Source organism: Rana temporaria, chromosome 5 (assembly GCF_905171775.1).
Source record: "Rana temporaria chromosome 5, aRanTem1.1, whole genome shotgun sequence".
Taxonomy (NCBI): Eukaryota; Metazoa; Chordata; class Amphibia; order Anura; family Ranidae; genus Rana; species Rana temporaria.
In genome coordinates, this window is record NC_053493.1 from 414,643,614 (window position 1) to 414,665,184 (window position 21,571).

Below are 21,571 nucleotides of genomic sequence, written 5' to 3' on the forward strand. Positions count from 1 at the left end.
TGGAGTCTGCTGGTGAGTACACTAAACAGCTTGATACCAATGGTAACTTACACTCACAGGTCACTTTATTAGGTTCAATTGCTTGGTAATACACATTTCTAATCAGCCAATCACATGGCAGCAACTCAATGTATTTAGGCATCTAGGCATAGTGAAGTCAAAGGCCCAGATTCACAGAGAGCAAGGCGCACATTACGCCGCCGTAGAGCACACACCGTACGGCACGCCAACGTAGCGCGGAGAGGCAAGCATTGCATTCAGCAAGCCAGTGCTCCCAATGCTGCGCCAGCGTGGCGTGGGTTTCAAAGGTGCACGCCGGCGTAGGTGAAAGTGGGCGTGACCCCATGCAAATGATGGGCCGAGCGCCAGACAGGTACGTATCACGAACTGCGCATGCTCCGTGACGTGGATGCATGCACAGCACCCCCCTGCGCCTGCTCACAACCACGCCGGCACAACTTCCTAAGCTACGCCGGATCACGCGTATGCCATGAACATAACATACGCCCAGCCAGACACACGTCCAACGCACAATACGCCGGCTTGTGTTTTCTGGTGCAGACCTGAGCATGTCTGTTGCCGGGTTGCACCTTATTTATGGGGAATAACTTTACGCCGGACATACAACTTAGGCGCATCTCGCGTAGCATGCGCCGGCACACGCACGTTCGTGAATCGGCGTATTTCCTTCATTTGCATGTTTGAATGGCTAATCAGTGGGAGCAGCACCATGCACCCAACCCATATGTGCGCCCACCCTACGCCGGCGTGTGCAAGCTACGTTGGCGGGGTGTAGCCTGTTTTTAGGCGCATGTTGGTTCGTGGGTCTGCCGCACACATACGCCGGCGCACATTGGCACTTACGTCGGCGTAACGTGTTATACGTCGGCGTAAGTGCTTTGTGAATCTGGGTCAATTTGCTGAAGTTCAAACCGAGCATCAGAATAGGGAAGAAAGGGGATTTAAGTGACTTTGAACGTGGCATGGTTGTTGGTGCCAGGCAGGCTGGTCTGAGTATTTCTGGGATTTTCACTCACAACCATCTCTAGGATTTACAGAGAATGGTGGGCAAAAGAGAAAATATCCAGTGAGCGGCAGTTGTGCGGAGGACAATTCCTCCTGGAAAACAACCCCACACCGTAATCCCCCCTCCACCAAATGATTTGGACCAGTGCACAAAGCAAGGTCCATAGAGACGTGGCTGAGCGAGTTTGGGGTGGAGGAACTTGACTGGCCTGCAACCTCAACCCGATTGAACACCTTTGGGATGAATTATTGGGAAGACTGCAAACCAGGCCTTCTCCAACATCAGTGCCTGACCTCACAAATGCTCTTCTGGAAGAACGGTCAAGCATTCCCATAGACACCCTCCTAAACCTTGTGGACAGCCTTTTTAGAAGAGTTGAAGCTGTTATAGCTGCAAAGAGCGGGGCCAACTCAATATTGAACCCTACAGACTAAGACTGGGATGTCATTAAAGTTCATGTGCGTGTAAAGGCAGGCGTCCCAATACTTTTGGTAATATAGTATATGTCAGAGCTATATAAATGTATATTAATAATAGTGTGTGACTATGGGGAGAACATTAGAGTGTAAGCTCCTCTGGTGCAAAGACCACTGTGGCTGGATCTGCGCTCCTTGTACAGCACTGCGGTATATGTCAGAGCTATACAAATACAGAATAGGATACAGTATACTTCCATCTTACTTGTATAACAGGCACCCCCAGAAGACTAAGCAGTTTCTTCAGGTCTCCATGCCTCTCTGGCCCTGCAGTGACACACATGGAGGAGTTATGAATGTTAGAAAATAGGAAAAGATGACAAACAGTCAAAGAATGTGAATGAGGACTGATGTGGGTGCAGCATGTCAGACCGGAGACACTAGACAAGATATTGTAGGTGACATAGACAGACCGGTGACATGCAATATACAAGTATTATCAGTTCCTGACATACAGCATAAGCTATAACCAGGGGCGGACTGACAACTCATGGGGCCCCCAGGCAATAGAAGATTATGGGGCCCCCGGGCTTACAGATGGCCACCACGCCAGGAGGCAGTACAGAGGCGGGGCAGCTAAAATCTCGGGATTTTCACATCAAAAGCATGTCGGTTTTGGACATATCAGGGACAGATGTAAAAAAAAAACACAGATTTTTACATACTGTCCCTGGTTTTACTGAGCCTGGCAACCCTGATGGGGCCCCCTAGTGGCATGGGGCCCTTGGGCAGTGCCCGAGTGCCTCAATGGTCAGTCCGCCCCTGGCTATAACTGACTTAGGCAGGGCGAGGGCCATTCACACGGGTTTATCTTTTATTAATTCTAACAGCAACCAGCTGAATTTCGATACATGTATGGGCACTGTAGTTGTACAGAAGTTCCACTGGAGTTGCATTGTGAAAATGGATGAGGCTGATTCTGGGTGGGGATGAGAGTTACATAGTGAAGAGGCTCTCCACAATGCAATTCTCATCCCCACCCAGAATCATCCATCCCTCGCCAGGATTCTGGGCGGAGATGGGGATACATTGTGGAGAGGGATGGATGATGCTGGGCAGGGATGGGGATACATTGTGGGGAGGGATGGATGATGCTGGGTGGGGATGGGGATACATTGTGGAGAGGGATGGATGATGCTGGGTGGGGATGGGGATACATTGTGGAGAGGGATGGATGATTCTGGGCGGGGATGGGGATACATTGTGGAGAGGGATGGATGATGCTGGGCGGAGATGGGGATACATTGTGGAGAGGGATAGATGATGCTGGGCGAGGATGGGGATACATTGTGGGAGAGGGATGCAGATAATTCTGGGTGGGGATGGGGATACATTGTGGAGAGGGATGGATAATGCTGGGCGGGGATGGGGATACATTGTGGGGAGGGATGCAGATAATTCTGGGTGGGGCTGGGGATACATTGTGGAGAGGGATGGATGATGCTGGGCAGGGATGGGGATACATTGTGGGGAGGGATGGATGATTCTGGGCGGGGATGGGGATACATTGTGGAGAGGGATGGATGATGCTGGGTGGGGATGGGGATACATTGTGGAGGGATGGATGATTCTGGGCGGGGATGGGGATACATTGTGGGGAGGGATTGATGGATGATACTGGGCGGGGACGGGGATACATTGTGGAGAGGGATGGATGATGCTGGGCAGGGATGGGGATACATTGTGGGGAGGGATAGATGATTCTGGGCGGGGATGGGGATACATTGTGGAGAGGGATGGATGATGCTGGGCGGGGATGGGGATACATTGTGGAGAGGGATGGATGATGCTGGGTGGGGATACATTGTGGAGAGGGATGGATGATGCTGGGCGGAGATGGGGATACATTGTGGAGAGGGATGCAGATAATTCTGGGTGAGGATGGGGATACATTGTGGAGAGGGATGCGGATAATTCTGGGCGGGGATGGGGATACATTGTGGAGAGGGATGCGGATAATTCTGGGCGGGGATGGGGATACATTGTGGAGAGGGATGGATGATGCTGGGTGAGGATGGGGATACATTGTGGAAAGGGATGGATGATGCTGGGCGGGGATGGGGATACATTGCGGAGATGGATGGATGATGCTGGGCAGGGATGGGGATACATTGTGGAGAGGGATGTGGATAATTCTGGGCGGGGATGGGGATACATTGTGGAGAGGGATGGATGATGCTGGGTGGGGATGGGGATACACTGTGGGAGAGGGATGCAGATAATTCTGGGTGGGGATGGGGATACATTGTGGAGGGGGATGGATGATGCTGGGTGGGGATGGGGATACACTGTGGGAGAGGGATGCAGATAATTCTGGGAGGGGATGGGGATACATTGTGGAGAGGGATGGATGATGCTGGGTGGGGATGGGGATACACTGTGGGAGATGGATGCAGATAATTCTGGGCGGGGATGGGGATACATTGTGGAGGGGGATGGATGATGCTGGGTGGGGATGGGGATACACTGTGGGAGAGGGATGCAGATAATTCTGGGCGGGGATGGGGATACATTGTGGAGAGGGATGGATGATTCTGAGTGGGGATGGGATGGCCAGTGGGCGGATTCGTGGGACAGCCAGTGGGTGGGCCCTGGGGAATGTTGGTGGTCAGGCCCCCCGGGGGGCCCAGGCCTAAAGCTATGTAAGGGGCCCCAAAATTTCTGATGGCTGCCTTGGCCGTATGTATAGTGTTTCCCAATGACCCATGGTCATATTAGCGTAAGAAGGCGTAACATTAGCCCTCATAGCCGTACCCGGAATCTGTAGGTAAGTCTCCATCTAAGCCTAAAATAATTGTGGGTAAGCTGGGCATTGTATTCTCACGCCGTCTGGTTCCGATAAATAGCGGCATATCATCTTGTATTCTTAGCCTGATGAAAGAGCGCGCATGGCCAGACACGACATGTCTCGTGCTTTGAAACGCGTCGTCCTTTCAGGTGACATCATCCAGCTGATTCTGAGGGCCACACTTGCCGTTCAACGCCATCTTGGAGGTTTTCTGAACCATAGACGTGGTCCCTGGTGACTCTCCAGCATTCATCTTGCCCTGCGTCCCAGACTTTTCCTATAAGATGAGCCTGCTATCTACCTACATTATGTAAGTGACCATTTGGCTAGCCTAAGTCTGCACTTATAGGCACTTCACCCTTTCGTTGCCTATTTGACGTATAGAGCCCGCTTCTGTTCACTGGTAAAACTCGCCCCGTTGCATCTACTGGATTCTGGGATTTTATTTATTTTCATAAGATATTGGACTTTAACCACTTCAATACCGGGCACTTTCGCCCCTTAGTGCCCAGGACAATATTCAGCTTTCAGCGCTGTCACACATTGAATGACAATTGCGCGCAATCGTGCAACACTGTACCCAAACAAAATTTTTATAAATTTGTTCCCACAAATAGAACTTTATTTTGGTGGTATGTTATCACCTCTGGGCACTGATAAAGTGGCACTGATGGGCACTGATGAGGCGGCACTGATGAATTGGCACAGAAAAGGTGGCACTAATATGTAGAATTGATGTGATGGGCACTGATATGCAGCACTGATGGGCACCAATAGGTGGCAATGATATGCAGCACTGATAGGCGGCACTGATGGGCACTGACAGGCGGCTGTGATGGGCACTGACAGGCAGCACTCATTGGCACTGACAGGTGGTACTGATTGGCACTGACAGGTGGCACTGATGGGCAGCACTGATGATAAGGTACTAATTAGTTACTGACAGGTGTTACTGCTGGTCACTGATTGGCATTGTGGTGGGCTCTGATTAGCACTGTGGTGGGCTCTGATTGGCACTGTGGTGGGAACTGGCAGTATTTATTATTGGCGCACAGATTGCTAGCTGATTGGCAGATCTGAGGGGGCTGTGCTGATAATCAATGTGCTGATTATGAGCACAGACCCCCCTCTCTGACCGGGATTGGTCACAGCTGATCATGTGGTAAGAAGCCTCTGACAGAGGCTCCTTATCACGATCGGAGACGCGGTGTGTCAGACTGACGCGCCGCACTCGAGATCGGTGCGCGCACCCACCCGGCATGTTATCCTGCTGGACGTCATATGATGCTCAGTCAGGATATCAGAACCACTTCCTTGCCGTCATTCTGCAAACGGCGGGCGGGAAGTGGTTAAATATAAATAGGCAGATTCAGAGCGAGTTACGCCGGCATATCAGTAGATACACCGTCGTAACTCTGAATCTGCGCCGTCGTAAATGTAAGCGTATTCTGGAAACCAGATACGCTTAAATTAGGCTAAGATACGAGCGGCGTAAGTCTCCTACGCTGTCGTATCTTAAAGTGTAATTTTTAGGCTGGCCGCTAGGTGGCGCTTTCCGTTGAGTTCGGCGTAGAATATGTAAATGACTAGATACGCCGATTCACGAACGTACGTGCGCCCGTCGCAGTAAAGATACGCTGTTTCCGTAAGAGATACCTCGCATAAAGATAAAGCTGCCCCTAGGAGGTGTAGTCAATGTTAAGTATGGCCGTCGATCCCGCGTAGAAATTTGAAAATTTGACGTTGTTTGCGTAAGTCGTCCGTGAATGGGGCTGGACGTAATTTACGTTCACGTCGAAACCAATACGTCCTCGTGGCGTACTTTGGAGCAATGCACACTGGGATATGTACACGGACGGTGCATGCGCCGCTCGGAAAAAAACGTCAATCACGTCGGGTCACGAGTAATTAACATAAAACACGCCCCCCCATCCTCATTTAAATTAGGCGCGCTTACGCCGGCCGCATTTACGCTACGCCACCGTAAATTAGGAGGCAAGTACTTTGTGAATACAGTACTTGCCTCTCTGACTTAAGGCGGCGTAGCGTAAATACGATACGCTACACCGCCTTAAAGTTGCGGCGGCGTCTTTGAATCTAGGTAAAAGAGTTTTGTTCACACATGAACTTACATGTTCGGGTTCAGGGTTGTTTGATCCTGTAAGCGCCTACATTTTTTTTTCTTTATACAGGGGATACTTTATACACAGGATACACCCCGCACAATGAGGCCGCAGTCCAGAGTTCAGCCTGTTCATACAGGTGTACATTCATGCTCTTACCTGGGCCTTGCACGGCTCTGAGTCCTCTCCTGGCATGACCACTGCCATCTTTACTGACCTGAGAAAGAAGAATAGATAGATGAGAAACAGTCAGACCCTCCTGGCAAAACTATGTATATATTACGCTTAGGGCTATGCCAATTATAAATAAAGCTTTGGAAGATCAATTCCAGAGAACAAGATGGCTGCCATGTTTCAGCATGGTGTACAGTATATTGGGTCTGTTTCTCGTAGTTTTGCTACTAGTGAGGGGTCTCCATGATGAAACCCATGGGCACTTGGAGCTTACACTGAGCTGAGAACTCTTTTCCCAGACCCCATGTGACAGAGTCAGGTGCCTGAGCACCCAATCACCCCCGTATTGCAGGACCTGGTGCCTGAGTAGCCAACTACTCCCATGTAACAGTGCTAGGTGCCTGAGCAGCCAACTACCTCTATGTCTCACAGTCAGGTGCCTGAGCAGCCAACCACCCCAGTATGGCACAGCCAGGTGCCTGAGCAGCCAACCACCCCAGTATGGCAGAGCCATGTGTCTGAGAAGCCAACCACCCCAGTATGGCAGAGCCATGTGTCTGAGAAGCCAACCACCCCAGTATGGCAGAGCCAGGTGCCTGAGAAGCCAACCACCCCTGTATGACAATTTCAGGTGTCTGAGCAGCCAACCATCCCTGTATGGCAGAGCCAGGTGCCTGAGAAGCCAACCACCCCAGTATGGCAGAGCCAGGTGCCTGGGAAGCCAATCACCCCTGCATGACAGAGCCAGGTGCCTGAGAAGCCAACCATCCCTGTATGGCAGAGCCAGGTGCCTGAGAAGCCAACCACCCCAGTATGGCAGAGCCAGGTGCCTGGGAAGCCAATCACCCCTATGTGCCAGAGCCAGGTGCCTGAGCAACCAACCATCCCAGCTGGGCAGAGCCAGGTGCCTGAGAAGCCAACCACCCCAGTATGACAGAGCCAGGTGCCTGAGAATCCAACCACCCCAGTATGGCAGAGCCAGGTGCCTAAGAAGCCAATCACCCCCGTATGGCAGAGCCAGGTGCCTGAGAAGCCAAACACCCGCCAAGCAATTTGAATTGTACTATCAATCCCTTTATAATCTTCCCTCCAACCCAAAATGCCCCCATAATACGGTTAAAAGATCTCAAATTATCGAAGACTTCCTACAAAAATACAGCCCACCCAAGTTAGCAGAGAACGTAGCACAAGATCTTGATGCGCCCATATCGGAGTGCGAACTCGACAAGGCCATTAAAGATATGAAAGTAGGAAAAGCCCCGGGACCAGATGGTCTACCTCTATTGTACTATAAGACCTTCAAAGATGTATTGAAGCCCAGGTTTTTGAAAACCTTCCGGGCCCTCCACTCTGAACAACACCCACCAGCTCAGCTTTTAGAAGCCCATATATCTGTAATCCCCAAGGAAGGAAAGGATCTTACCCAGGTTACAAATTATAGGCCTATATCCCTAATTAACGTGGACGTTAAAATATACGCAAAAATACTCGCAAATAGACTTATCCCACTACTACCCTCCCTCATTTCCCTTGATCAGGTAGGGTTTATACCAGGTAGGGAGGGGCGCGACAACACAATTAAAGCTTTAAATATACACCATTGGCTTACCTCTAACAAGTCTAAAGGTTTTTTTTTGTCTCTAGACGCTGAGAAGGCGTTCGACAGGGTGGCCTGGGACTATATGGATGCTGTACTGAACCATGTTGGGATCCCATCCTTAATGAGATCATATATTCGGGCCCTCTATGCAGACCCAGTTGCAAAAGTACGCGTCAATGGCCACCTGTCGAGCGCCTTCAAATTGCGGAATGGTACAAGACAAGGTTGTCCCCTCTCCCCTTTATTGTATGTACTAACGTTGGAACCCTTGTTAAATAGAATAAGGGAAAACCCAGATATCAAGGGAATCCAAATAAATGAAAAAAACTACAAGATAACCGCATTTGCGGATGATATGCTTCTTTTCCTTTCAGAGCCCCATATATCCTTACCTAACCTACTGAAAGACTTGGAGCAATTCCAGGCCATATCCAACCTAAAAATCAACCACTCAAAATCGACAGCGCTGAACATTACGTTATCCCCGGGCGAGATTGATCTTTCTAAAAAAAACTTTCCCTTCACTTGGGCAGAAAATTCCTTTACCTATTTGGGAATTGAAATTCCTAAAAACCTGTCAGATCTGTTTAAATTAAACTTCACCCCAATTTTAAAAGAATCTAAAGACGATCTTAAGAGATGGAACTCCTTAAATGTCTCTTGGTTTGGAAGGGCCTCGTTGATCAAGATGACAATTTTTACCCCGCTTCCTCTATGTTATGCAAACGGTCCCTATCAAACTTCCCCCCGCCTTTTTTGTCTCCTTTAGGCAAGCCTGCTCCTCTTTTATTTGGAGAGGCAAATCTCCAAGATTACGCTTCACTAAGATGAATTTACCCAAACATAAGGGAGGGATTGCACTCCCTGATCTGCGTAAATACCACCAAGCGGCCCTATTAGCGAGAATAGTGGACTGGAACAATCACCACTTAGTAAAGGACTGGGTCACATTAGAACACTCACAATTTAACCTACCAATCAGGAATCTTCCGTGGATCCACCCGAAACATCACCCTCCAGCTGCCAAGCGTCACCCTCTCATTGGCCCCACCCTAGAAATATTCCGTACCACATTTAAAACATCCTGTCCATCACCATGGCTAGGCCCTCTTACCCCGCTAAACAACAATCCTGATTTCCCTCCTGGGTTAGAACGGAACTTCTTTCCCAAAACTTGGCCTCACAGAGACAAATTGCTTTTGCACTTTTTTAAGTCTGGTACATTGCTAACTAGAGAGGAACTAAATAGAAAATTGAAGTCGAATGTATTCTCACTATGGCAATACTTGCAAATCAAACACTTTTTGAATACGATAGAGCATAATCGTATTTGGTCAAGACGCCCCACAGCGCTAGAAACCTTAGCCTCGCAAAACCAGCCTCAAAGGCACACCATCTCTATACTGTATAACTCACTATTTGAGTCCGTTGCTGACTTCTCCAGCGCGTCATGTTTGGCATGGGAAAAAGATCTTAACCTTAACTTGTCACGAACGGAGTGGGAAACCATCTTTATGCATGCCCACAAGGGCTCTCTAAATGTTGCCACCCAAGAGTGTGGCTTTAAAATTGTAACCAGATGGTACAGGACTCCCACCTTGCTCCATAAGTTTTCATCCCAAATTTCTAACAAATGTTGGAGATGCGGTGACGGGGAAGGCTCGATGCTCCACATATGGTGGTCATGCCCAGAGATCCAGTCCTTCTGGAAAATGGTACATGAGACTATCATTGCAATCACCTCTGATGATCTTAGACTTGAACCGGCACAATACCTACTACATCACAGTTCGACTCCCAGGAGGAGATACTTGAAGTCCCTCACAATGTTCATGATAAACGCTGCTAGGCACTGTATCCCGTGCCACTGGCGTTCAACTATCGCGCCAACAAAGATAGAGTGGTTTCGTAGGCTTACCAACATAGAGAGAATCGAAGAACTCATTAGCATTGCTCAGGAACAGATTATTACATTTAATGCGACTTGGCACAAATGGCTTGAGTTTAAAAACACCCCAGAATTCAAAGCCTGTAACTTGTAAATCCCTGACCTTCAGATCTGATTGCTTCAAGTTAGATGGCTTTGCTGCTTTTCTTATCATACACACAACATATGTCCTTTCTAATCACTTAGTCTATTTTTTTTTTTTTTGTACCCCCCCCCCCCTCCTATCCCAATCCTTTCCCTCCCCATATCCTTAATACTTGTACAAAAACTAAAGGAGACGTTATGTCTCATACCAACACTTCAAGTGAGCTTCAAACTGTTCCATATGCATAACGTTTGCACTACTCTTATTGTGCTGTTCAGACCTTTAAAAGTTTCTATACTGTATGGTTCAATATTCTTTTTGTACACAAAATGTATATGTACATTGTCTTTTGCAATATCTTTACTCAATAAAACTTTATGAAATAAAAAAACAAACAAACACCCAAGCATGACAGAGCCAGGTGCCTGAGAAGCCAACCACCCTCGTATGGCAGAGCCAGGTGCCTAAGAAGCCAACCATCCCAGTATGGCAGAGCCAGGTGCCTGAGAAGCCAAACACCCTCGTATGGCAGAGCCAGGTGCCTGAGAAGCCAATCACCCCCGTATGGCAGAGCCAGGTGCCTGAGCAACCAACCATCCCAGCTGGGCAGAGCCAGGTGCCTGAGAAGCCAACCACCCCAGTATGGCAGAGCCAGGTGCCTTCACCAAGCTATGATACTGTTGAGTAGAGAATAGCTCAGGTGTCCGCCGCATTCAACTCTAGCTAAACTCCACACAGTTTTTTTTACTCTTTCCTCCAATCAGTTCTCAGAGCTCTCATCACAGGGGTAGATTCAGGTACCGCTGCGCACTCCTTACGGAGGTCCCGTTTTTGCCCTGTGCCCCCGCAAATTATTTGCGCTACGCTTCATTCACGAAGCAGTAGCCACGTAATTGGCGAGGGCGCTCCTCAAAAATGCCCGGAGTAAGGGCGCGTAATTTAAATGATCCCGTAGGGGACGGGAATCATTTAAATTAGGCGCGTTCCCGCGCCGAGCGTAGGGCGCATGCTCCGTCTGGAAACTTTCCCGACGTGCATTGCGGCAAATGACGTCGCAAGGACGTCATTTGCTTCAAAGTGAACGTAAATAGCGTCCAGCGCCATTCACGATTCACTTACGCAAACGACGTAAAATTTAAACTTTGCGACGCGGGAACGACGGGTATACGTAACATTGGCTGCCCCTGCTATTAGAAGGAGCAGCCTTACGCGAAACCCGACGGACGAAAACTACGTACGCAGGGCTCGCGTAACGGTGTGAATCGGCGTTAGTATGCAATTTGCAACACTATATGCTGACCACAATGGGAACGCCCCCTAGCGGCCAACGTAAGAATGCAGCCTACGATATGACTGGCATAAGAGCCTTATGCTAGTCATATCTTAGGCTGCAGTCGGCGTAACAAGGTTCCTGAATCAGGAGCATTCGTAACGCCGGCGCAAGTAAGCAATTGCGCTGCGTAACTATGGTTACGCAGACGCAATTGCTTCTTGAATCTAGGCCACAGAGTGTAATTTCAGCTCTCTTAACCCCTTTTTTTCCTGACAGCTCAGACAAGCTTTATAAATTCTGGACTTTGAGCAGATGTAGACAGGAGAAGACTGCAGATAAACAGGTACAACCTATGTAGGAGGATTTGTTTCATCTCTGTAAATCACCTGAGGCCAGTCACTTCACAGGGTATATGGAAGGGTTAACAAGCACTTCAAGCTGCTTGCTTACATCACAGGCTCACCTTGGCACGCTTGCATTCTGGCGGGATTCCATCAAACACATAGACGGGTTTCATTCCTTTCTCCAGCATGTAGATTGTGCGGTTAAAGAGGCCCTGTAACACACTGCAGCAAAATAATCCTCATGTTAACCCAGGTGTCCCATATACTGTATATAAAAAAACATATACATCTTTTATTGCTAGAAAATTACTTAGAACCCCCAAACATTGTTTCCCCTCTAGAGGCCCTAGAGAATAAAATGGTGGGTGCTTCAATTTTTTACGTCACATCGTATTTGCGCAGCAGTTTTTCAAAAACAAGTTATTTTTTTATCAACTTTATTGTTATCACAAGGGATGAACAACATCCCTTGTGATTGCAATAAGCATGACAGGCCCTCTTTATGGAGAGATCTTAGATGTCTCTACTGGCCTCCAGAGCATCTGATCGAACCAAGATCGGTTTGATCAGATGCTTGTACAAGCTGGTAACAGCTTGTAAACTTCAAACCGTAACCGCAAGTGACAAACTCCTCATCACTCCTTGTTTCTAATGCCGCTGGTCAGTGGCGGCTGGTGCTCCAAATTTTTGGGGGGGCGCAAAGGAAAAAAAAATTGCAGTCTTACTGTGCCCAAACGCAGCCACTGTTACATGCCATCAAACGCAGCCACTGTGCCATCAAACGCAGCCACTGTTACATGCCATCAAACGCAGCCACTGTGCCATCAATTCGCACCACTGTGCCATGCCATTAAACGCAGTCACTGTGCCATCCATTGTCACCACTGTGCCATGCCATTAAACGCAGCCACTGTGCCATCCATTGTCACCACTGTGCCATCCATTGTCACCACTTTGCCATGCCATTAAACGCAGCCACTGTGCCATCCATTGTCACCACTGTGCCATACATTGTCACCACTGTGCCATGCCATTAAACGCAGCCACTGTGCCATCCATTGTCACCACTGTGCCATACATTGTCACCACTGTGCCATGCCATTAAACGCAGCCACTGTGCCATCCATTGTCACCACTGTGCCATCCATTTTCACCACTGTGCCATCCATTGTCACCACTGTGCCATGCCATTAAACGCAGCCACTGTGCCATACATTGTCACCACTGTGCCATGCCATTAAACGCAGCCACTGTGCCCTTTAATGGTCGCCGCTGTGCCAATTGTCCCCACTGTGCCCTGTAAATTGCTTTCTCCCCGCCCGGCACTTACCTTTACTGGTTTTAGGCATCCACGTCCCACGATGTCTTCTCCCGCCCTCGATGACTGACAGGCGTCTCAGCCAATCAGGTTACAGGTAGCCAGAACCGGCCAACCTGATTGGCTGAGACGCCTGTCATCTTATTCAAGGGGCGTACAGTCTGTGCGCTCCGAGAATAAGCTTCCGGGACCCGAGGGTTGTATTGGGAAAGCCTATCAGAGCCGTTGGCTTTGATAGACATTTCCGTACAGCCAACCAGCTGGCGTTATTCAGATGGCCGGACATTGAGCGCCGACCATCTGAATAACAGCGGCAGCGGCGAAAATAACATAGATTCGTGCAATGCATGAATCTATGTTATTTCACTCAGTGGGGGTGAGAGCCAGAGGGGGCAGCGCTCCAGCGCCCTCTATGGACGAACCGCCACTGCCGCTGGTCATGGGCGTCCCGGGGGCCCTGATGGGACGGTTGGGAGCCCAGGAAAGGCGGCGGCAGGAGGACTCCCTTCATCTGCCTGCAGAAGTGATCGGGTGGCTGTATAGCCACTTGAATCACTGCTACATAAAAGCCCATCGTCAGCTGAAAATGTTGACACCAGGATGATGATCTTGGTATAACCAACTAAAGGATGTCACATGACGTTCAATCGGGGACAAACGGTTAAACATCGTTTATTATATATGTACTAGGCTTGGATATGTAAGGTGGGCTTCAGTGGCAGCCGGTGTTAGCCGAGCAGGCCCCAGGGGGCAGGATGCAGGCTCCGGCAGACAGCGGCAGACTTTGGTGGGCAGCAACGGGTTGAAGGCTCCGACAGGATCCGCAGGTTGCAGGCTCCAGCAGGCAGCAGTGGGCTTTGGCTGGTTGCAGGCTCCAGCAGGCAGCAGTGGGCTTTGGCTGGTTGCAGGCTCCAGCAGGCAGCAGTGGGCTTTGGCGGGTTGCAGGCTCTGGCAGGCAGCAGTGGGCTTTGGCGGGTTGCAGGCTCTGGCAGGCAGCAGTGGGCTTTGGCGGGTTGCAGGCTCTGGCAGGCAGCAGTGGGCTTTGGCCGGTTGCAGGCTCTGGCAGGCAGCACTGGACTTTGGCGCGTTGCAGGCTCTGGCAGGCAGCAGTGGGCTTTGGCGGGTTGCAGGCTCTGGCAGGCAGCAGTGGGCTTTGGTGGGTTGCGGGCTCTGGCAGGCAGCAGTGGGCTTTGGTGGGTTGCGGGCTCTGGCAGGCAGCAGTGGGCTTTGGCGCGTTGCAGGCTCTGGCAGGCAGCAGTGGGCTTTGGCTGGGTGCAGGCTCTGGCAGGCAGCAGTGGACTTTGGTGGGTTGCAGACTCTGGCAGGCAACAGTGGGCTTTGGCGGGTTGCAGGCTCCAGCAGGCAGCAGTGGGCTTTGGTGGGTTGCAGACTCTGGCAGGCAGCAGTGGGCTTTGGCTGGTTGCAGGCTCCAGCAGGCAGCAGTGGGCTTTGGCGGGTTGCAGGCTCTGGCAGGCAGCAGTGGGCTTTGGCGGGTTGCAGGCTCTGGCAGGCAGCAGTGGGCTTTGGCGGGTTGCAGGCTCTGGCAGGCAGCAGTGGGCTTTGGCCGGTTGCAGGCTCTGGCAGGCAGCACTGGACTTTGGCGCGTTGCAGGCTCTGGCAGGCAGCAGTGGGCTTTGGCGGGTTGCAGGCTCTGGCAGGCAGCAGTGGGCTTTGGTGGGTTGCGGGCTCTGGCAGGCAGCAGTGGGCTTTGGTGGGTTGCGGGCTCTGGCAGGCAACAGTGGGCTTTGGCTGGTTGCAGGCTCTGGCAGGCAGCAGTGGGCTTTGGCTGGGTGCAGGCTCTGGCAGGCAGCAGTGGACTTTGGTGGGTTGCAGACTCTGGCAGGCAACAGTGGGCTTTGGCTGGTTGCAGGCTCTGGCAGGCAGCAGTGGGCTTTGGCTGGTTGCAGGCTCTGGCAGGCAGCAGTGGGCTTTGGTGGGTTGCAGGCTCTGGCAGGCAGCAGTGGGCTTTGGCTGGTTGTGGGCTCTGGCAGGCAGCAGCGGGCTTCTATGGACGGCGGACAGGCTCCTGTGTCTTCTGTGCGGCCCCTCCCTTCTTCTCCTAGGTGTCCAATAGGATAGTCTGTCCTTTCAGCCAAACCAAGAGTGACGGGTATCAGACCCGCTTCTCCATTGGCCAGGAGGAGGATCAATATTGCAACAGTGAATATTCATTCGCTGTTGCAACACACCTGGGTGGGCTCCGGACACAAAGCCTATTAGAGCCTTTGGCTCCAATCAGTGCTTCAAAAAACACACCCCGCCCACCGCCGCCATAGGAATTCATGCGCCCGGCATCCTGAAAGGGGCTTTTGGGGATATTTATTATAGCAAAATGTTAAGTTACGTTTCAAAATTGTCGCTCTATTTTTGTTTATAGCGCAAAAAATAAAAACCGCAGAGGTGATCAAATACCACCAAAAGAAAGCTCTATTTGTGGGAAAAAAAGGACGCCAATTTTGTTTGGGAGCCACGTCGCACGACCGCGCAATTGTCAGTGAAAGCGACGCAGTGCCGAATCGCAAAAAGGGGCCTGGTCCTTTAGCTGCATAATGGTCCGGGGCTTAACCGGTTAAAGGGGACATTTTTTTTCTTTTTTAAATGACATTTAATTTATTTATTTTTATATTTCATTATAGTGTAAATATGAGATCCGAGGTCTTTTTGACCCCAAATCTCATATTTAAGAGGACCTGTCATGCTTTTTTTCTAGAACAAGGGATTTTTACATTCCTTGTAATAGGAATAAAAGTGACCCAATTTTTTTTATTTTTTTTAAAGGACAGTGTAAAAATAAAAGGAAAATAAATAAGAAAAAAAAAAGTTTATGGCGCCCCGTCCTGCAGAGCTCGCGCGCAGAAGTGAGCACATACGCAAGTCACGCTCGCATATGAAAACGGTGTTTAAATCACACATGTGCGGTATCGCGTGATCTTTACAATAAGGGCAATAATTCTAGCCCTAGACCTCCTCTATAACTCAAAACTGGTAACCTGTAGAAATGTTTAAATGTCGCCTATGGAGATTTTTAGGTGCCAAAGTTTGACGCTATTCCACGAGCCGGGCGCAATTTTGAAGCGTGACATGTTGGGTATCAATTTAGTCGGCGTAACATCATCTTTCACAATATAGAAAAAAATTGGGCTAACTTTTCTGTTGTTTTATTTTTGTATTTAAAATAGTGTATTTTTTTTTTAATTGCGCTTGTAAGACAACTGCGCAAATACGGTGTGACATAAAGTATTACAACGACCGCCATTATATTCTCTAGGGTGCCTGAAAAAATAAAATAATAATTATATATATATAGGCCCGGATTCACAAAGCACTTGCACTGACGTATCTCGAGATACGCCGCGTAAGTGCAAATGTGCGCCGGACTCAGAAACTAAGATACACCTGAAAATAGGCTTCATCCGACCGACGTAACTTGCCTACGCCGGCGTAGAGTGGGCTCATATTTACGCTGGACGTATTTGGCGCTCCCATTGATTTTCTATTCACATATGCAAATGAGGGAGATACGCCGATTCACAATCGTACTTGTGCCCGACGCAGGCTACGACTGGTGCGCGTAAGTTGTACGTACGTGTAAAGTTATGCCCCATAAAGGAGGTGTAACTCAGCAGCATCCATGCAAAGGGCTGCACCAGGGAACACAAGCCGACATATTTTATGTAGTTTACGTTGTACGTGAATATGCAGGGCCGTGGCTCCAGAGTCCTCAGTCTCGATACAAGCCGTGGGAGGAGTTATGCAATTATGAAAACGCCCTGATGGGTGGGTGTCAGCTTGGAGGAGTCAGGGCTCTTAGGCATGCATCATTTGCATGCAGACCACCCACATGTGACACTGAGCCTCCAAGGACTGAAGAAATTACATCCAATGAATGAAAGGGGCGGGCCAGAGACAGTCAAGATGGGAAGGAAAGGGCTTATTATGCTGGGCGTCTTCCACATGTCGGCACTAGCTGATGTCTAGCAGCTTCTAATGCACATTGTGAGAAGCTTGCAGCGTGCGGTAAAATCTGAGGAAGCCGTTTCAGTCCAGGAGGGGAGTCGGTACAGTTGTGCACAAGGGAAGAGAAGGCCGGAGGTCAGATTTGGGCTCTAGTGAATGTGATTGGTTGGGGGCCATAACAGCAGTTGTGATACAAGAGGTGTGAGAATGGTGTCTGTCCTCTCCGGTACGCACTGACCTGATTTTATCGCCGTGCCGGTTGGAAATCGCCGGCATCGCTGACTGGAACTGACAGATAAAAATGGAGGCGTCCACCGCGAGGATCTTCCCTGGAAGAGACAATCACAGCAAAACATCACTGATCTCCCCGGATCTCCTACACTCTCCATGGACTCACATACCCGGAACTACATCCCTTTTATCTGATCTCACTGGATTCCTAATCTTCTGTACAGATTTCTGCTCTTTGATGCCAAGAATATCAGTGGTGGCCAAATTTCCTGATATAGTGGCCTTGTATGCCCACCAACGTCACCAAAGGACGATCTCTTATTGATACAAGAGACTGCCAGAGACTATGAGCATGATACAGGAGACTGCCAGAGACTATGAGCATGAGACAAGAGACTGCCAGAGACTATGAGCATGATAGAAGAGACTGCCAGAGACTATGAGCATGATACAAGAGACTGCCAGAGACTATGAGCATGATAGAAGAGACTGCCAGAGACTATGAGCACGATACAAGAGACTGCCAGAGACTATGAGCATGATACAAGAGACTGCCAGAGACTATGAGCATGATACAAGAGACTGCCAGAGACTATAAGCATGATACAAGAGACTGACAGAGACTATGAGCATGATACAAGAGACTGCCAGAGACTATGAGCATGATACAAGAGACTGCCAGAGACTATGAGCATGATACAAGAGACTGTCAGAGTCTAATAGCTGGATTCAGAGACAGTTACGCCGGCGTATCAGTAGATACGCCGTCGTAACTCTGAATCTACGCCGTCGTAAATTTAAGCGTATTCTGGAAACCAGATACGCTTAAATTAGGCTAAGATACGAGTGGAGTAAGTCTCCTACGCCGTCGTATCTTAGGGTGCATATTTACGCTGGCCGATAGGTGGCGCTTCCGTCGATTTCAGCGTAGAATATGCAAATGAGCAAGATACGCCGATTCACGAACGTACGTGCGCCCGTCGCAATTAGTTACGCCGTTTACGTAAGAGATACACCGGCGTAAAGATAAAGCTGCTCCCTAGATGGCGCAGCCCATGCAAGGTATGGACGTCGGAACAGGCCTATCTTTTTACGTTGTTTGCGTAAGTCATACGCGAAAAGGGCTGTGCGTAAGTTACGTCACGTCATAGGCAGTGTTCGACGTATCTTAGGCATTCTATCCGACGCATGCGCACTGGGATTCTTTCACGGACGGCGCAAAAACGTCAATCACGTCGGGTCACCAGTCATTAACATAAAACACGCCCCCCTGTTCCACATTTGAATTAGGCGCGCTTAGGCTGGCCCATTTACGATACGCCGCCGTACCTTAGGAGGCAAGTGCTTTGTGAATACAGCACTTGACTCTCTGACTTACGACGGCGTAGCGTATATGGGATACGCTACGCCGCCTCAACATTAAGCCAGTCTCTCTGAATCCAGCTATATGAGCATGATAGAAGAGATGGTCAGAGACTGTAGACACAATATAGGAGAGGGTCAGAGACTGTGGACATGATACAAGAGATGGTCAGAGACCAAGGACATGATACAAAAGATGGTGAGAGACTATGAGCATGATACAAGAGATAGTCAGAGACTGAGCACATGATACAAGAGATGGTCAGAGACTGAGCACATGATACAAGAGATGGTCAGAGACTGAGCACATGATACAAGAGATGGTCAGAGACTGAGGACATGATACAAGAGATGGTCAGAGACTGAGGACATGATACAAGAGATGGTCAGAGACTGAGGACATGATACAAGAGATGGTCAGAGACTATGAGCATGATAGAAGAGACGGTCAGAGACTGAGCATGATAGAAGAGACGCCCAGAGACTGTAGACAACATACATGAGACGGTCAGAGACTATGAGCAAGATATAAGAGATGGTCAGAGACTGAGCATGATACAAGAAATCGTCAGAGACTATGGACATGATACAAGAGACGGTCAGAGACTGTAGACACAATACAGGAGAGTGTCAGAGACTGTGGACATGATAGAAGAGATAGTCAGAGACTATGAGCATTATACAAGAAATGGGTAAAGACTGTAGACACAATACAAGAGATGGTTAGAGACTGTGAACATGATACAAGAAATGGTCAGAGACTATGAGCATGATACAAGAGACAGTCAGAGAATGTGGACATGATACAAGAGATGGTCAGAGACTATGAGCATGATAGAAGAGGCGGAGGGAGACTTATAGATTGGGATACTAGGGTGGAGGGAGAGTTATAGAGGGTGACAGGCACACTTGGGGGGGGGGGGGGGTACTGAAGTGTTAAAGGTCTGGGGTACCGGGGTGTGAGTGCCACTTGACAGGTGGAACACTGGGGTGTAGGAAGGGTATCAGAGGGTAGCAGGGCCACTTGGGGGAATGTGTGGTGGGAGAACATTACAGGGTGCAGGACGGTGACAATTGTGGGGGACATTGGGGTGTAGGGAGGGTACTACAGGGTTCCAGGGCCACTTAGGAGGTGCAGTAATGGGGTACTGACACTACATGGTGTTAGAGGGTGACAGGACTTGTAGAAAGGGAAATATTGGGGTGTAGAAAGGGTACTGGGGTGCTAGAGGGTGACAGGGACACTTGAATGGGGGCATAATGGGGTGTGGGAGGGTTCTAGGGGGTGCTGGAGGATGACAAGGCCAAATTGGGGGGATAGTGAAGGCACACTTGGGGGGGGGGGGGGGTTCTGAAGTGTTACGGGGCTGGGGTACTGGGGTGTCAAAACCACTTGACAGGTGAAACACTGGGGTGTAGGAAGGGTATTAGAGGGTAGCAGGGCCACTTTGGGGTATGTGTGGTGGGGTGCAGGACAGTGACAATTGTGGGGGACATTGGGGTGTAGGGAGGGTACTACAGGGTGCCAGGGCCACTTGGGAAGTGCAGTAATGGGGTGCTGGGAGGACACTACATGGTGTTAGAGGGTGACAGGACTTGTGGAAAGGGGAATACTGGAGTGTAGAGAGGGTACTGGGGGTGTTAGAGGTTGACAGGTAGGGTGACCACATGTCCCAGATTGCCCGGGACAGTCCCGTATTTTGCAGGTATGTCCCGGGCACCTTCATTCCAGGACAATACAGTGTCCCGGAATGAAACCGACACAGCCACCCCCCGGGCCAATCTGATTCCCCTAAAAAAGGCCGCCACATCACCGCTTTACTCACTGACAGTACTTGTCCTGGCCGGGAATGTCTGGAGGAGCACAATCCCCGCCCCCTGCTTGTGATTGGAGAAATCATAAATCCCGCCTCTTGTGTCCAATCACTGTGCTGTGATTCGTTACAGCACAAGCTGATTTTTGGGAAGGGAGGGTGTTTCTGAATGGTAGTTTGGAAATGTGGTCACCCTAATGACAGGGACACTTGAATTGGGGCATATTGGGGTGTGGGAGGGTTCACAGGGCCAAATTAGGGGGTAGTGGGGTGACGGCAGAGTAAGAGTGGGCGACAGGGACACTTGGGGAACAATATTGGGGTGTTATAGGGACATAAAATATGGGGGGTATATACTGGAGTGGAGGGGTAGTTGAGGGTGACAGACACACTTGGGGGGGGTCCTGGGGTGTTACAGGGCCAATAAGGATTGCGGGGTTCTGGGGTATCAGGGCCACTTGGCAGGTGGAAAAATGGGGTGTAGGAAGGGTACTAGGAGGTAACAGGGCCATTGGAGGAGGGGTCCCAGGAGAACATTACGGGGTGCAGTACGGTGACACTTGTGGGTGACACTGGGGTGTAGGGAAGGTACTACAGGGTGCCAGGGCCACTTGGGAGGTGCAGTACTGGGAGGACACTCCATGGTGTTAGGCCTCGTACACACGACCGGATCTGTCCGATGAAAACGGTCCACGGACCGTTTTCATCGGACATGTCCGCTCGGAGATTTTGGTCTGATGGTTGTACACACCATCAAACCAAAATCCGCGCGGACAGAATACGCGGTGACGTGACGACGACTTGAAGGCGACGATGACGCGGCGACATGCGCGAACCCGGAAGTTAAATGCTTCCACGCATGCGTCGAATCACTTCCACGTCATGCGCGGGTTCTCGGGCCAGCGGACATGTCCGATCGGTCATACTGACCATCGGACATGTCCGGCGGACATCGTTCCAGCGGACAAGTTTCTTAGCATGCGAAGAAATTTTTGTCCGCCGGAAAACGGCCGGCTGGACAAATGTCCGCTGGAAAACGGTACAGACGACC

The 21,571-nt window shown here is 50.0% G+C and overlaps 1 protein-coding gene across 1 annotated transcript in view; it reads right to left on the reverse strand.

Moving 5' to 3' along the window:
- The window catches only part of LOC120941599 (flap endonuclease 1-like), a 44,751-nt gene that overhangs the window by 22,145 nt on the left and 1,035 nt on the right, over positions 1-21,571 (reverse strand). The window contains exons 2-5 of the mRNA XM_040355125.1: positions 17,352-17,442; positions 11,958-12,060; positions 6,574-6,631; positions 1,709-1,770 (exon numbers count right to left, since the gene is read on the reverse strand). Of these exons, the coding sequence (XP_040211059.1) occupies positions 1,709-1,770; positions 6,574-6,631; positions 11,958-12,060; positions 17,352-17,442 (314 nt within the window). The remainder of the gene's footprint in view (positions 1-1,708; positions 1,771-6,573; positions 6,632-11,957; positions 12,061-17,351; positions 17,443-21,571) is intronic.